General features: G+C 39.5%; 1 protein-coding gene across 1 annotated transcript in view; it reads left to right on the top strand.

The window, feature by feature from the left end:
• Window positions 1–16,169, top strand: part of CCDC6 (coiled-coil domain containing 6) — a gene marked incomplete at its 5' end in the record, with an annotated part of 111,608 nt that overhangs the window by 80,739 nt on the left and 14,700 nt on the right. Inside the window, 4 exons of the mRNA XM_019507720.1 lie at window positions 3,842–3,970; window positions 9,438–9,541; window positions 10,583–10,743; window positions 14,810–14,966. Of these exons, the coding sequence (XP_019363265.1) occupies window positions 3,842–3,970; window positions 9,438–9,541; window positions 10,583–10,743; window positions 14,810–14,966 (551 nt within the window). The remainder of the gene's footprint in view (window positions 1–3,841; window positions 3,971–9,437; window positions 9,542–10,582; window positions 10,744–14,809; window positions 14,967–16,169) is intronic.

The raw sequence follows: 16,169 nt of genomic DNA on the forward strand, positions 1-16,169 counted from the left end.
CCTGATGCCCTCCTTCAGCCGCCTCACTAGTGCCTGCACATCTGGTGACAGTGGCCTGCCTCAGCCAGGAACATTGATCCCCTGGAACTTCTCCATTTGGTTCTCTGGTTCCCTCGCTAGGGGGCATCGCCAGTGCTAAGGATTTCAGCCTTGAGGAAGGCCTGGAGGACCACCAAGATCTGGGAGATGGTACCCCACTCAGCTCTGTTCAGGGGGCCACTGATCCCAGTCTCCTCAAGCAAGGCCGTCTCATGGATGGCCTTCTGTTGCTCCAAAGGTTGGTGCAGCTTCAGGTATGTGGAGTTCCATCGAGTCTCCACATCCTGCATGATTTTGTCCTGCGTGATGCTCAGCTCTGCCTGTTTCTCCCACAGCATCTTGACCCCCTTTATGCTGCGGTGGAAGCAGCTTGCCACCTTCCTGCATTTTGGCTGAGCAGAAGGAAAGGCAAAGGGGTGGTGCCTCCTCAGATGCAGCAGCATCACCGTGGTGGGAAGTGTCTCACGTCCTTGCCACAGCTCATGTGCCTTCGGCAGTGCTGGCAGATGGCAAACCTGGGATCATCTGCCACCTCAAAATGATCCCACACTACACTACTCCCCCAGTTCTGGATTGAGGGTGAGGATCCTGCCTTTTCTCCCTTCTCAGCAGGCTGAGGCTCAACAGCAGGAGCTCCCTCATCTGAGCCACTTGCCTCCACAACCTCAGCCTCCTCCGAGGTGCTGCTTTCCGGAGGAGACCTGGGTCTAGGGGAAACTTGAGGGGTGTGGAGCACAAACTGATTTCCCCCTCAGTCCCCAAATTGTTTGAGCCAACACGCTCAGTATTCCTGGTTCCAGCTCCAGCTCCTCTGGTAGTGGGAGGTTCACGCTAAGAGCTGAAATTAGGGTGGAGGAGACGGTGATTCCACTGCTGGTGCTCACTTCTGGACTGAGTGGTGGTGGTGCAGGTGCAGGGATGTTAGGTGCGGACACTGCTCCCACCTCCTGGCTTCCACTGGCAGCACTTATGGCTGCTTGGGAATAGAATTGCATCTGTGTTTGGGAGGCGGGGGGCTTGCAGGTCTAGCTGTCCCCCTACCCTGACTCCTCCCCCCTTGCCAGAAGACCTGGCACCTGCCTTTCCAGCACACTTCATATTGATCTTTCCTGTGCTGCAAAAGGTCTGTGAATGTGTGTAAATCCTTTTGTATTGTGTGTTTTATTCCCTCTTTTGCGTGTGTGTACTGGCCTCTTTGATTGTTTGCTTCAATGTTAAGGGTTATATAAAAATTGTGTGCTGTCTGTCTTCTGCTATGAATATCTGATTTTTCTCTATATTGTCTGTGTATCTGTGTGTGTGCGTGCAAGCCATCTGTGCCTTCCTGCACAGTGATTAATCACACTGGCAGGGAAAACGCCCCTTTCTTTTTTCCAAGTTTCCAAAAAAAAAAAGAGCAAATCTAAATTCAAAGAAATAAATTGAATAGTAATAATACTAATAATAATTTACTAGAATAGCTAAGCTAAGATAAATCCTACCCACTCCTTTGTAACGAGAAAAAGGAGCAAGCACGTTCAACTAGTACTGAACCAGGAAGCTACAAATGTCTCAGTCTCTGTGTTCCTCTGTCTCACAGTTGCTGACAGGGAACAAGCTGGGAAAAGACACAGCATGCCTCCAAACAGAGGCTTTTATGCTTTTTCTAGTCCCACCCCACAGATATTGCCACTGGAAAGGCAGCCAGGAAGAAATTCTTCTCCCTGGCCACCTGCAGATGTCAGTATGGGAAGTATTTTTCCCATTCCTTTTCATTACTGCTTTTTCTGTGTTTATAAACAATTGCCACTTTAATTTCATGGGCAACACTCCAGATATTAAAAATACAGTTGTCTGATAATACTCTCTTACTTTATATGTATTCTTTACTTCAGTGGCTATTTTGTTAGAGACTTAGACATGCCGGTTCTCAGCTATTAATGGGATAAAACAAGATTTAAATGTCAGCATTGTTTTAATTATTTTCACAGCTGGTCAAAGCAACTAAGAAAGAGGGGATGATTGTATTATCTGAGTGACTTTTCACTTTGAATACCATGATATCATGCAGTTTAGAAGTGTCATCACAGCTGCTTTTACAGTCAAAATGCTGAGCAGAGGAATCAATACTGCAGAACCCAAATGGCAGTCATCTTGACCACCTCCCACCCCTGGGAGGTACATTCTTCTTTGCTTATGGTTTCTTGTGTACTTCATGTGTGAGTTGGATAGAACAGACAGCTTTCCTAGAGCCTGAAAATCCCTTGACTTCGCCTGAACCGAGTATATAAATAAATAGATTTCTGATCAGCACAGTCTGACTTTTGGCTGTTCACAAAACCAAGTTAAGGTTTAATGAGTGCACATAGCAGTGATGCTTTAAACAAAGCTTATCAATAGCTGCACAATGCAGATTTCATCCACATTTTATAGCAAAGACTTGATGAGCCAGATTGTCATTGCTGCTAAACATATTTACAATATAATAATTCTTTCACGTAGCAAATACTGCTTCCAACTCTAGTATTTTGAGGTCCTTTCATTATACGTATTTGCATGACATTGTTTGTTAATAGTTTCTGTGTATGCACTTTACATTAGTAGCAGCTGACTTAAGGCTGATTTAAGACTTTTTGGTCATCTGTCTTTTTAAACAGTCTAATCTGTTAACTATATGTAACAATTATTAGGAATTGCTTTAGTATTAATTTTGTAATAGATGTAGAAAATGTTGTCTTTTTTGCTTTGCTTTTTTTGTTTTAATTAAGCATATTTTAAAATAGACAAATGAAAAATTAGCTGTAATTCAACTTGGCAGTGATAGACAGTCCTGCTGCTGTGACTTTGGTTTTGAGTGACGTCTTGTTATTTGTGTTGGCATTAATGCATTGGGACTCAAAAGCACTGACTCAGTCACTGTGAAAGCTGTTGGCTTGGGGTCACTGCAACTTTACTTCAAAAGCATTGCCTATGATGTGTGTTTTGTCTTATGAAAATAACATTCAGCTGTAGGCCTTAATTGAGTTAACAGATTATCATGACTATTACCAAAATAGAAATACATATTCTTTTACCCACAGGAAGATGCAGTCCTTTTCCTGCAGGATTTCTAGTATATTTTGACTCTCAATATTAAGAGTGGCTGTCCACATTGTAGTCTAATGTCTTTACTTGTCTTATAAATCTGTACTGTGTTGTCTAACATGTGCATATGCTTTCTTATTAGAACTAGTGAACATTTTCCAATGGCATAGTTTTTTATTTGAATTGTGGTTTTATATTTATCAAGTGTATCTCAGAAATGTAACGTTTTTGTCAATTTTCTAGGAAATGATCACAGTGTGTAGGCGAGGTTAAAGTATTTAATTTTGACTTCTATTGTAACTGTAGAAGTAATTTTCTGTTACCTGTATATTCTATCTTTTTGCCAAATGTACTTTTGACAGTTTGGGTTCTATGAAAATAATCCAAATAAGTGCATTAGCACTTCATTAAAATTGTTGCAGAAACTTTTTAAGAAAAATGAGTTCTTGCTGTGTCATTGCTGTGACAGTCTCTTAAAAACTTTCCATGCTGAATGTGTGCATCCCAAAACTATATTTATACTATTTCAATATTTGGAAGTTTATGCTTTATAAAGTAAACCATTTATAATATTTCTCTTGAAGTTTAAGGTGCGTATCTTTAGATTTGTTGATGGGAGTAGAATATAAATATTAGAGAAGGCTTTAATATCTAGAAAGAATAAACGTTGCCTGTAGATCTGCTTTTGTAGTCTTAATTTATGCATTCAACTATTTTCCTATTTCTCTTGAATTTTTAGTTACAGCATGAGAAGGCTGAACTGGAGCAGCATTTGGAACAGGAACAAGAGTTTCAAGTAAACAAACTAATGAAGAAAATTAAAAAACTGGAAAATGATACTATTTCTAAGCAACTCACTTTGGAGCAGGTAAGTCATAGAATCATAAAAATTAAGGACTGGAAGGGACCTTGAAAGATCGAGTCCAACCCCCTTGCTCTGGACAGGAATACTGCTAAGATCAAATGATCCCAGGAAGGTGTCTGTCCAGACTCCTCTTGAAGACTTCCAAGGTTGGGACTTCACCACCTCTTTGGAAAATCTGTTCCAGATTCTGGTCACCCTTACCATAAAAAAGTTTTTCCTTGCATCCAACCTGAAACCAGCCTCTAACAGTTTATTGCCATTGCTCCTTGTCTTCCCCTGGGGTGCCCTAATGAACAGTTTTTCTCCTAGCTCCCAACATTCACCCCTTACATACTTATAGACAGCCACCAAGTCCCCCCCCTCAGTCCTCTTTTTCCTAGGCTGAACAGTCCCGGATCCCTTAGTCATTCCTCATAAGGTTTGTCCTGCAGGCCCTTAATCATTCTTGTGCCCCTTCTCTGGACCCTTTCAAGATTCTCCACATCTTTTTTGAAGTGCGATGCCCAGACCTGGACACAGTACTCCAGGTGGGGTTTCACCAACACCAAGTAGAAAGGAAGTATCACTTCCTTAGCCCTGCTCACGACCCATTGGCTAATGCATCCCAATATGCTATTAGCTCTGTTGACTACAGTGTCGCACTGGTGGCTCATATTCATCGTATGATTAACCGTAAGCCCGAGGTCCCATTCAGCCATTGTGATGGCCAGGACATCTCCTAATCTATATTCATGTCGCTGGCTTCCTCTCCGCAAATGAAGCACTCTGCATTTATCCTTATTGAACTACATCCAGTTCCACTCTGCCCAGCTTTCCAGCTTGTCCAGGTCTCCTTGAATCCACTTCCTATCCCCTAATGTGACTGCTTTTCCCCATAACTTAGTATTGTTTGCAGACTTGGCCAGCGTGCTTTCCACATCCCCATCTAAATCGTTGATAAAGATGTTGAACAGCATGAGGCCAAAAACTGAACTCTGCAGGACACCAGTTCTCACCTCCCTCCAGGAAGATAGACCCATCCACTGACACTCTCTGGGTTCAACCCATTAGCCAATTCCCAACCTACCTGACCATGGACTCTGCCAGCCCACAGTCCCCCAGATTTTTTTATAAGAGCATCATGGGAGACCATATCGTATTCATTTCCTGTTCTTTGAAAAATGTTCCTCACTAGAAACGGCTGGAACGAAATAGCCAGTGGATTCTAGTCTGAGGTGATTGCAATAAATTGTGCCTCAGACTGCCAATCTGTGTAATGGTATGTTGTATGACAAGGTTTAAAATAGTTTGGCTTGGGGGATTTTGGCATTGCGATGACCATTTTTAACTTTTGGGACACCTGTATGTCTATGTGAGAGTTCTTACAAATCTTTCAGATGGAGTATAAATATTAATAGCTCATGTTTCAAACCACTACAAATATTAAGTTTATTCATTATTACTGGTTTCACTGGGTCACACTTAACCCAGTCCCATTGTTAACCATGAGCATTTTAGTGGCAGCCACAGTGTGGCAGTTAAACTAACCAGTGTGATCTAGTTGTGCTGCTGCTCACCCTTTAATGACAGCTTTGCTCAGTGCTGGAGCTCTCATTTGTCAAGCCATTCATCTACTGGCTGAATGCAAGTCTGGAGTCAGGCAGTGTCCAGCTCCATAGCTCCAGCCACTAGATGCCAATAAAGAACATTAAGATAATTAGTTAATTAGATGTCAGCCCCTAAGCTCTGTATGTCTTGGTACACACTTACATTGAGGAATATTGCCTATTAGCTTATCCACCCCCTCAGCAGTTATAAATGTGGGAAATACAAATGTAAGGGAAAAATGCAATGAATGCAGGAAAAAAGCTGGTGATGAGAGGTTACACTGGACTTTTACACCACAGCCCGTGATTTCCAAATCCTCTTGCCTAGTTGTGGTACTCCAGCTCCCTCATCTTGCTTGGTTTTCTGTTTCCCCAGGAGAGAGACATGAGGGTGCCCTCTACTGAAGTCTGGATTATCTAAACGTCTCTGAATCCTAGAGAACATGAGAGAGAAAGTATTAAAGAAGGCAGGGAGAGAAGGGATAGGATTAACAATTCCTGAAGTATAGATAAATGAGAACCAGTCTCCTCTCTCTCCATCAGGGACACCCAAGAGGAAGCTATGGGTATAGCTCCACACAGATGCAACATTTGAATTACTCCAAAGTGCAAGTAGACAGAAAGTGCTCGAAAAATAACCCTGAAATAAAGTTATTTTAAAGTGCTTCAAAATGCAGTGATTCCTGTTGTGTGCCCCCACTCCAGAATGTTTCAGACAGCTGCTTGGTCCTTCAACATCCCCACTTCCAACACACACTCTCCTGTTGTGCTCAGTCATCTCTTGGGACTCACTAGTGACATACTTTTGTGTGCCTCTGGTTTCCTGGCAGGGTAGGTGAGAAGGGAGCAGTGCTTCAGTGTCCTTGTCAGTCTCCAAAGACAGAAATCATTGCATGCCTTTTCACCTCCCAAACTGGATGACTGGAAGTTGAGTACACAGAAGAACAGTCATTGACTTTCTGCCCTGTACTTTCCCCACTGGCCCCATGGTGGGATGGGGAACAGAGTTGCCATCTGGCTGGAGAGCACACTGCTACATGCAGTTGTAACTATTTGTGGGAGATGGTGCGAGGCTGTACATCTGTATGCAGCTGAAACACTCCAGTTTTTTAAATGTTTCAAAGAAAAGCAAAGTGCTTCAAAGTTAAACTTGTCCGTGGCCTATTACTACTTTGGCTTCTAAGCCCATATGTGGTCAGGTAGGGGAGCAAGAGGAAGTTTGTTGCTGCCCTTAATGGCATGAAGACACTGTCTTTTTTTGATGGATGTTATCGTCCCATGATACAGTGGTTTAGCTCTGCTTTGTGTAGGCAGTAATTATCAGGGCTGGAGAACCTCCTTGTTTCATCCTGGATTTTTTTTTCAAGTATTCAGGGCTAAAGTAATATCTACTTTTAATAACTTCTATTATAAACACTCTAGTTAAAAATTAAATGCTTCACTGTTTATTATTGAAAATGGAAATAATTTTGTAGTATATTGAAAATTGTGAATTTTTAACACATTCAGGCCAGAATTTTCAAGCCCGTATGTAGCAACCTAATTTTGGAATGTAGTAAATGCATTGAGTGACTTAGTGCAAATCCCATGAATTTCAAAAGTAAATCCTTGTGGAAGAGTGTAGCTTTTTTTAAAGCGTCTATGTGGGGTGGGGGGGTAGTGTTTATACACTTTGGTTTCTTTTGCACTTTAAGTATGTAAAATACTGATATGTGCCAGATGTTTGTTTTGTTTTCTGCTGTCACTTTTAAATGTATCATCTTTTTGAGAAATAGAAACCCAAAAACATGTAGGTGGCAAAGATCAAGATAAGCAATTTGGAAATTAATGTTAGGCTGAAATAGCTTTCTTAGCCACAAGGTGGAGATGGCTGTTTATGAGAACTTTAGGGTAGGAAAATAAACTAATATTACGCTGTTTTAGAGTCTTTGAAATACCAGTGCAAGCAAAGTCTATATTAATTTCCATTTATTTTGTTAATTGTTAAAAGTGTTAAACACAAATTGTAATGCATTTAAATACCAACAAGTAGGTTTAGTAGAATGTTCATAAAGCAGAGACATTTAAAATAGCTGCGAGGTTTTTTTATATTTTTAAATTCCTGGCAACATGCACTAAATTTAATGTCTGCAAAGACTGTTTTGACAGTCCATTATCAACAGAAACAGAACAGCAGCAGAGTGGCAGAAACATTACTCATGCCTATTATTGTTACATTATTGCTTAGATGTCCCACCTGAGGCTGGAACCCTCCCCTTCCCCCAGGCTGGAGCAGTGATTCGTCACCAGGATGCCACAGCTTTGTAACCTAAAACACACATCTGGGTTCTTTTCCTGGGTAACCCATCAGTTTGCATTATGACTGAGAAAATCACTTAATCTGTGTTCCTCAGTTGAAAAACAGGGATATTTACTTACAGGTGTCATAAATATTAGCTGATATTTGTTTGATTTAATCAGTTTTATTTTACAAAGTATTGAACTCTTCTAGCCTATGTACTGCTTTTCTCTTCACAACACTGCTGCCAATAAATTGAACCATTAATGTTTTCATAGTTACAGTTGTGCGTGTATGATTTGTAGTGAATTTGCACTAAAAATTGACTACTGATCACCATCTCTAAAATTTTGATGTACAGTATTTTTCCTGCTTCCTGGTAGCTAAGATTTTCAGTTGATATTTCTTCACACAGTAAATAAGCATGGAATGTTAAACTTTTGTATTTTAAAAGCTGATTGATAACAAACTATGTAGCCAGGGGCTAGCAATGTTTTTGGGCAGAGTACCAAAAACCCACGCAACCTCGACTTTTAAGATGGTGGCATGCCAGGGCTGGACAATGAGGGAGCTGTGAGAGGCCTGATTATTTGTTGTGGCAGTGCAGCCCCAGCTCCTTCCTCACCCTCCACCCGCAGGCACACATGCATGTGCTGCCAGCAATGAGCTGGGCTGACGCTCTGTGGATCCTGATGCAGCTGCTTGCATCCTCTTGGCTGCCTACTACAGCCAGCCTAGACTCTGGCCAGTCTCCTGCTGCTTGCCACAGAGCCTGGGTTGCTCTCATCAGGTGGTAGGGAGGCTGGAAGCAGCTGCATCTGGGTCCATGGAGCCCCAGCCGGGTTTGATGCTGGCAGTGGGTGGACACACACCTTGGGGTGGACAGGGAAGGGCCAGGACTGCACTGCTATAACTAGGATCGAGCCCCTTGTGGCTCCCCACTGTCTGCCCGAGTTGTGTATGCCAAGCAAATGCCTTTGCATACCACATTCTGGCATGCATGCTGGGGTTTGCCTGTCTCTAGTATATAGACTTGTTTCTACTAATGCTAAGTGATGCAACAATTGGGGTCATTTTTCTTCATTCACTACTTTTTATGCACAATTTAGAAGACTTACCTTCCATATCAAGCAAACATAAATTAATTCTTTAGAATTAAGTACTTTTTCACTTATGTATGTATTCCTACCCTTTAAAAATGTTTAAAATGCCCTGTAAGAATGGTAAGTGCAGAAAATTAAATTATCCATGTGACCTGCTGAAATATGGGGTGTCTGTAACAGGATTTGTAATTTCACTGTTTCATTACTCTTTCAAATTGGATGCGATTTTTTGGGTAACTACAAAGCACCCCAAAAGTGTATGAAAAATGCACTGAAGGGGGCAGTGTTGGAAAAGGCTGTGCACCCCAGAGATAATTTAATTTATGTACCATCTAAGATGTACTTCCATTTTCTTTTTGGTTGCTATTCTGTAGCTGATACTGTTGTAGCAAATGCAGTTTTCCTAAAAATTTACCAAAGTAATAGTCTGAATATTAAAGTTTCAGTAATAACATTCATGCAGGCTGTTTGCCTAACTTTTAGCAACCTGCTTCCTTCCCCAGCTAAGGCGTGAGAAGATTGACCTGGAAAATACATTGGAGCAAGAACAGGAAGCATTAGTGAATCGCCTGTGGAAGAGAATGGATAAACTTGAAGCAGAAAAACGGTTTGTCTTGTCACAATATGTTGATTATTATGGATGCTATCCAATTTAATATGTAAAAATTTGGAATTCAATGTGATTTTTCCCAGTTCATTGCCATCTAGTGGGTTGCGAGGCCAGGCTGCAGTAGTCACTGGCTCGCGCTGGGAAGCCAGCATTTTATTTTTAGTAATTTTATTTTTAAATCTGTGATTCCATGCAAAATCATGGAAACTGCTGTTTTTCACAGTTTGAGTAGGTCCCTAGGTATAAGGTTTTGTAGGCAACAGCTGTGAAAACTTAGGCCTCCTAGAACCAGTTGTCTCCAGGATGTTGCCCTGCCCTGCCTCCTGTCAGACTTCAGACTATAAGAGCTAATTACCTCTCTACCCTTAAGGATGTTTTAGCTAGCTCTCAGTAAACATCCTTGAAACCTTTCTGAGGTTCTCTCCGGAAAAACTGGAGAAGATTGCTTTGACCTTCTAGCAGTCTTAAGTTTTAGAGGTGTGTGGGGAGAATGGACCACTTGGATTTCTTTTAGCTTGAGAATTGTGTTCTTGTAAAAAAAAAAAAAAATCTAAATGTCCCATACAATTTGGACATGGATTTGCTGTGAAGTTTCGATATAGAATTCAGAAGTGCTTAATATAAAACCAAAGATATATGCGCATGATACACAATCGTTAGTGAAATAAAACTATAAATATTTAGTTCTTTACCCTTATGCATTCAATGTTACTTTTAATTCTCAAACTTAAATGATATAAATGAAACAGTTCTTAAAACCTGGCCACGCTTGGTGGAGTTGAGGTAGCCATTGATTCACATTTTAAGAGCTAAGCAAAAACCAGTTTGTTTTCTAAGTAGTAGTTATTTAATGATATAAATACTTGATATGTCACCATTTGAAACAGTAAAAGATCTTTGAGAAGCTGTCATTTGACAAATTTTGTCTTCATTAGTGAAACTCAAGCATGTTATTAAAGAATAATTGCCATGTATACTTGTCATTAACTCCCTGGGTGTTTTTCTTTCAGAAATATAATTAATATTATTTTAATATAGAATCTTGCAGGAGAAGTTAGATCAGCCAGTATCTGCTCCACCATCACCAAGAGACATATCGATGGAGATAGATTCTCCAGAAAATATGATGAGACATATCAGATTTTTAAAGAATGAGGTGGAGAGGTTAAAGAAACAACTACGAGCTGCACAGTTACAGCGTAAGTGAAAAAACTACTTTTTAAAGGAGATTTTAAAAAACTCTTAAACATTTGTTCATCTTGACTTCTTCAGAGTTTAAATTTTCAAAATCGAAATCACATTAGCCATTTAATTGTATTGGATTATTTCTGGATATGTTTGTACATAAGTTAATTTTTGATAGAAGGTTGCTAGCAGCGGCATAATGTGTGAATAATATGACTGGGTAGGCAGCTCAGAGGAGTAGCAGGCAGCAGCAGCACAGTCAGTGTGCACCATAGAGTGCATTCTGGGAATTGTAGATCTCTAGAGCGGCAGTCATGTTGGCTCCTGCTTCAGGGAACTTTTGCTCCATTTTTTGCTGCTGTAATTTGTTGAGAAGGCAAAAAAAATTGATTTCAGTGGCAGAACATGGGGTCAGCTCTCCCACTAGCTCCAGTGAACATCACTTCTACTCACCAAAATTGATTTCCAGGACACCTTGTGCTCGCTGACACAAACTGCCTGCTCTGCTGCAGTATGCAGCCAGGAAGTACAAGCAGAGCAGGGAATGGGAGAGAGGCCTACCTCTTCTAGTGCCTGAAGCACATGCCCCATATGCCCACCCCTGAGGCAGCACATTTCTTTATGGTTGTCAGGGACTATGTGCTGGTTAGAATTGTTTATTGGGATCTTCTTCAAAAGTAGTTAACTTTTACAGATGTGTTTGAAAGCGTTGTATTTGAGGGCATTTAGCAGAATCTGTAGTTAACAATATTAAAATACACTTAAATAGTGTAAGTCTTTAGCTTAGTTACTGAAATTCAACCACACCTGGTGAAATGTAGCAGCTGTTTAACTGCATCTCACTACAGAGTAATTAAGCTATCTCTTACTACTTGTTCTTACCCATGTGAAATTAAAAGAAATTGAAAGACAAAACGTAACAGCCAACTGAAGTTTTGGCTCAGACTTCTGGTGGGATTAATTCCCTTACCATCGTGAAAAATGTCATAGGGCCACTAACTGCCTGTGGATCAAACGTGGTCAGTTGTCATCTTTGCTTCCCGTTTAACAGATCCTATGACGAAACTGCTTCAAACTATGCTGAGGTTCTCAGAAAGTAAAAATGTCATTGTTATTTTCTTGTGGTCTAATGAACATAATATTTTCCCCCTCAATTCTAAATCTTAAATGATTCCTATTTAAAATTGTTACCAATGCTAATAGCTTTGTATAAGATGGAGACTCTAGCCAGAATAAGTATTATATTCTCTGTGTTCTAAGTGTTTGATAATTCAGTGGGCATTTTTCTCCTTTGTGCTAGTCTCAGCTGGTTAACTGGAATATTTCTTCCTAATTTTTGGAGCAGTAGTTTGCCAGGAATAAAGGCCTTGTTTACAGGCAGTGGTGATGAGTGAGTGGTCTTGGACAGAGCCCTTGTATGCAGGTTTGGAACTTTAATAAGTATGCCACTTATAGAGATTAACATTCCTTATCTTCTTTGCCAGACCACAGTTTAGCCTTCACTTGGTGAACTTCAAAATGAGAACAGCCTTGGATTCTGAGTACTTAATATGCAAATACTTGAAGTACTCCTAATTATTTTGCAGTTATTCCTCTTTTGCATCTTTGTTTTGAACTAAACTTTTCAAAAGTGCATTTTTAAGTGTTGTTTCAGCACTTTGAAAATAGGATTCGACTCTTAAGTGCTTTTGAGAATTGCAGTCCTTTAGAGCACCTTGGTTTAGCTGCTTCTTAAACACGTACATTTTATAAAATTAGAATAGGTAGCATATTACTGTGGATTTTACTGTTTCAGTACCTAAAGGCCACTTTTCAGTCTGTGATGTTACGTTATCTAGGCTGCTTAAAGATGTGAAAAAAACAGCACTTTACTTTAAGCTCACCACAGCCCTGTGACAAGTACAGTGCATACCCAGAAGAGGCGTTGCGTTAGTTTTACCTGGCTTGCCCAGCATCTGTATAGATTCAGTGCTTCAGCTAGGGCTGTGTGAAGTTTCGGTAGCCGATTTGAATTTGGAGGAGGTTTGGCCCTATTTGGTGGCCAAATCTCCGAATCCATGTCGAATTGAAAGACCCATTAAAAGGTCCAAATCAATTCAGAAGCCTCTGAATTGATCTGGAAAAGATTTGGTGCCGATTTGGGCATAGATTAAAAAGGCAGTGGTCCTCCAGCTGGTAAGTCTGTTGTGGTAGGTGGAGGGGGGGAGGGAATGGGTGTTGGGGAGGGGTAGATCAATGTCACCCAGGAAGGGAGGGATTGGGGCTGGGGCAAGCTGTCCAACCAGGGCGGGGGGCTCCCGCTGCAGCGGGCCACTGGTCTGGGAGGGCATGGGAGTGGGCGTATGCTCCCGGATCTGCCCTTCTCCTCAGCCCACCGTGACAGATTTACCATCTGGAGGCAGCTGTGTCCAGCGTCCTTGAGGACTGCTGCCTGTTGAGCCTATGGCCAAATCTTCAAATCGGCGCCAAATCTTTGAATCTGATTCGGCCGAATCGAATCCGGACAGTGACTCAAATCACCAAATCGAATCAGTGTCCCTCTGGATCATCCGAATCGAATACTTGCTGCTTCGCACAGGCCTAGCTTCAGCAGGCTTGGTTTTATCTAATAGCTGATAATAGCTGAATCCAACTATTAGATAAAAATGCCAAAAAGTCCCACTGAAGTGCCTAATCTATCCAGACACTGAAAAGCTTGGTCAGCATTTCTTCTTCCAATAAAGTGCTGGGTGTTTTTTCCTTCTCCCTACCATGTCTATCAGCAGCCCTAGATTACCTTTTTCTCCTAAAAGCTATGCAAAAAGTCTATTGGCAGTATGTGGTCATTTGAGATCTCATGCCATTGTTCATACATATTTATTCCAATCTGTACAGAATTCCAGCTTTGGTAATTGCATTTTGCTTCCTTAAAATTATAACTTCCTGCCCTAAAAATGCAGTATTGTGATGTACTATAAAATGCCATAGTCTCCTCTGCTGTGAATTCATTTCTGTTGTGGTCTAGTTGAATCATATAGTTTGGAAAACAGTATATAAAAACATTGTTAAATGATTTTGAATGAAAGGTCATCTGTAAACCTAAAGAATTGTTATTAATTTCAGCAATGTTTATTTTAAATTAAAATGTGCATGTGAAAATGTAATATCAAATCTTACATATCATAAAATCGAAAGCTTCATCCTATGTTGCTTTTAATTAAAAATGAGTATACAAAAGTGTATTTTCTAGTGTTATGCTTTCATAATATTTCACTTAGGGGTTCTGGCACCAAAGAGTATTTAAGTGATGGTTAGTCATTTGGTTTAGAAATATCAGCTTTTTTAAATGCTTAATATTTAAATGCTGCTACTTGAAGTAAAAACTAAATGATCATTAATTCTTAACATTGACAGATGTCCTGCTGGAATAATGTCTCTTTAATTGAAAGCATGCAGGGAAATACGTACAAGACTGTAGTTTAATATAGGTAGCTTAAATGTTTTGTTTTTTCTGGATTTTACTTATGCTTATTTTTCTCCTCTGTCAACTCTAAGACTTTCCTTTAGACTTACTAGACAGTAGTAACTTGCATTACTGTGTAGCTGTATCAAACCCAAATACTTGCTTTGATAGATCAGTGAACTATGTGTACACATACAAACACGAGTTTTGAATACCCTCATTTTAAAATGAAACATAAAAGTAATTAGCAAAGAAGAGAAATCGAGATAATATATGAAAGGCAAAGAAACCTCTTTAAAGTTTTAGATCTCTAAATTTGTAAAATTTTGCCTTCAGTTCTGGTTCTCTTCATTTTCTTCCTTTTTTTTAAGCCTTACAATATATTTTTAGATCTGTTCCACTAAAAAAAATAGGCTTAATGTCATAATTTACTAAATAGCTATCAGCAACTAGTTTGGGTCACTATCCGCTTAACTTGGTCTCTAATTTAAACGTCGCTCTATTTAGTTAACAATTCTTGGAGCCACTTGCACTCACAGTACTTGATCTATACTGATAAGGAAGTTAAGTTTAAAGTATGTGCATGTATACGATAATGAGCTTTTAACTAAAAGTTAACAAAAGTTTTGGAATTTCAGATTCGGAGAAGATGGCGCAATATTTAGAGGAGGAGCGGCATATGAGAGAAGAGAACTTACGGCTCCAAAGAAAATTGCAGAGGGAGATGGAGCGAAGGGAAGCATTATGCAGACAACTATCAGAAAGTGAATCCAGTTTAGAAATGGATGATGAAAGGTATGTATTCTTTAGTCATTCAGATATTTCAGTGTAATGTGTAGGTAATATCAGCTCTGATTGAATTCACAAGTAGAAATTTCTAGATGAGTGCTCAGCTTAAATTAATGTGAAAAAAAAAAAGTCTAGAATATACAAAAAGCTTGTAAGCTTTTATGGTTTAATTTCATGAGGGGATAGATTAGGTTTACTGTGAGCAAGGGAATAGTTTATACTTGAATTAGTGAAGAGTTTTACAACAAATATACTTTTAAGTTTAATTGAAAGGTATGTGTAAACTATAGTTGGAAACTAATCAAAACATGTTAACATGGTTCTGACCATAAAACTGCAAGATCAAGATATCACCTGAGTTAAACAGATGAGGCGCCCTCGTCTTACGCAAATGTTGTTTGCATAACGTAAAATACAATATTGCAAATCTTGACATTCCAAGAGGACCTGATGTGCATTAGATATATATATAGAGAGAGAATGCACTTATACCTCCCAAAAGATGTTCTTGTTGGACTAGGTTTAGTGTTGGGAACATAGTATTTTAAAATCCTTGTTTTTCCCTATTAAAGGAAACAGCTTTCCTTTCACTGACCTTACAAATTAGGGGTATTAAGTCTTTCATGGTCATCACTATCTTGCATCACCATGGTATGACAGTGTCCTAATATTTGTGTTGCTACATCTTTTTACTTGATCTGTACTATTTGCCAGTATTGAAAGCTATATTGAACCATTTTGTATTGTATTAACATTAATAATGATCCACGAAAGTGGGTCACCAGAAGATTGAGTTCACTGAAGATACCTGTATTCAGGTATTAAAAGTAACTAAACTATATTTCTACATAACCTTCCAAAAACAAAACATTAGATATTTTGTTTTACAGTTAGTTAAAGATCAAATGCAACATTTATTTGCATTTGTATTTGGCTAACAGTTGTATAATATCCGATTAAAATTTTTGTGGGTTAACTAATCTTGCTTGTGGTAGCAGTATAACATTATTAACAAATATTGTCTAAATTCATATAATCTTGTAAATTTTAGTTTTGTTGCTCATTTGCATGGCACTATGTATGTGGTTGATTCTCTCCCAGAAGATGCTTGTATTATAATTAATACAATCCTAGCAATCCCAGGGGTTAAAGGAAGGGAGATTAAACTTAAAAAAAAAAAAAAAAAAAAAAAAAAGGTTTTTTTGGAAA

The sequence above is a fragment of the Gavialis gangeticus genome, unplaced genomic scaffold (assembly GCF_001723915.1).
Source record: "Gavialis gangeticus isolate Ggan-Ray unplaced genomic scaffold, GavGan_comp1, whole genome shotgun sequence".
NCBI lineage: Eukaryota > Metazoa > Chordata > Crocodylia > Gavialidae > Gavialis > Gavialis gangeticus.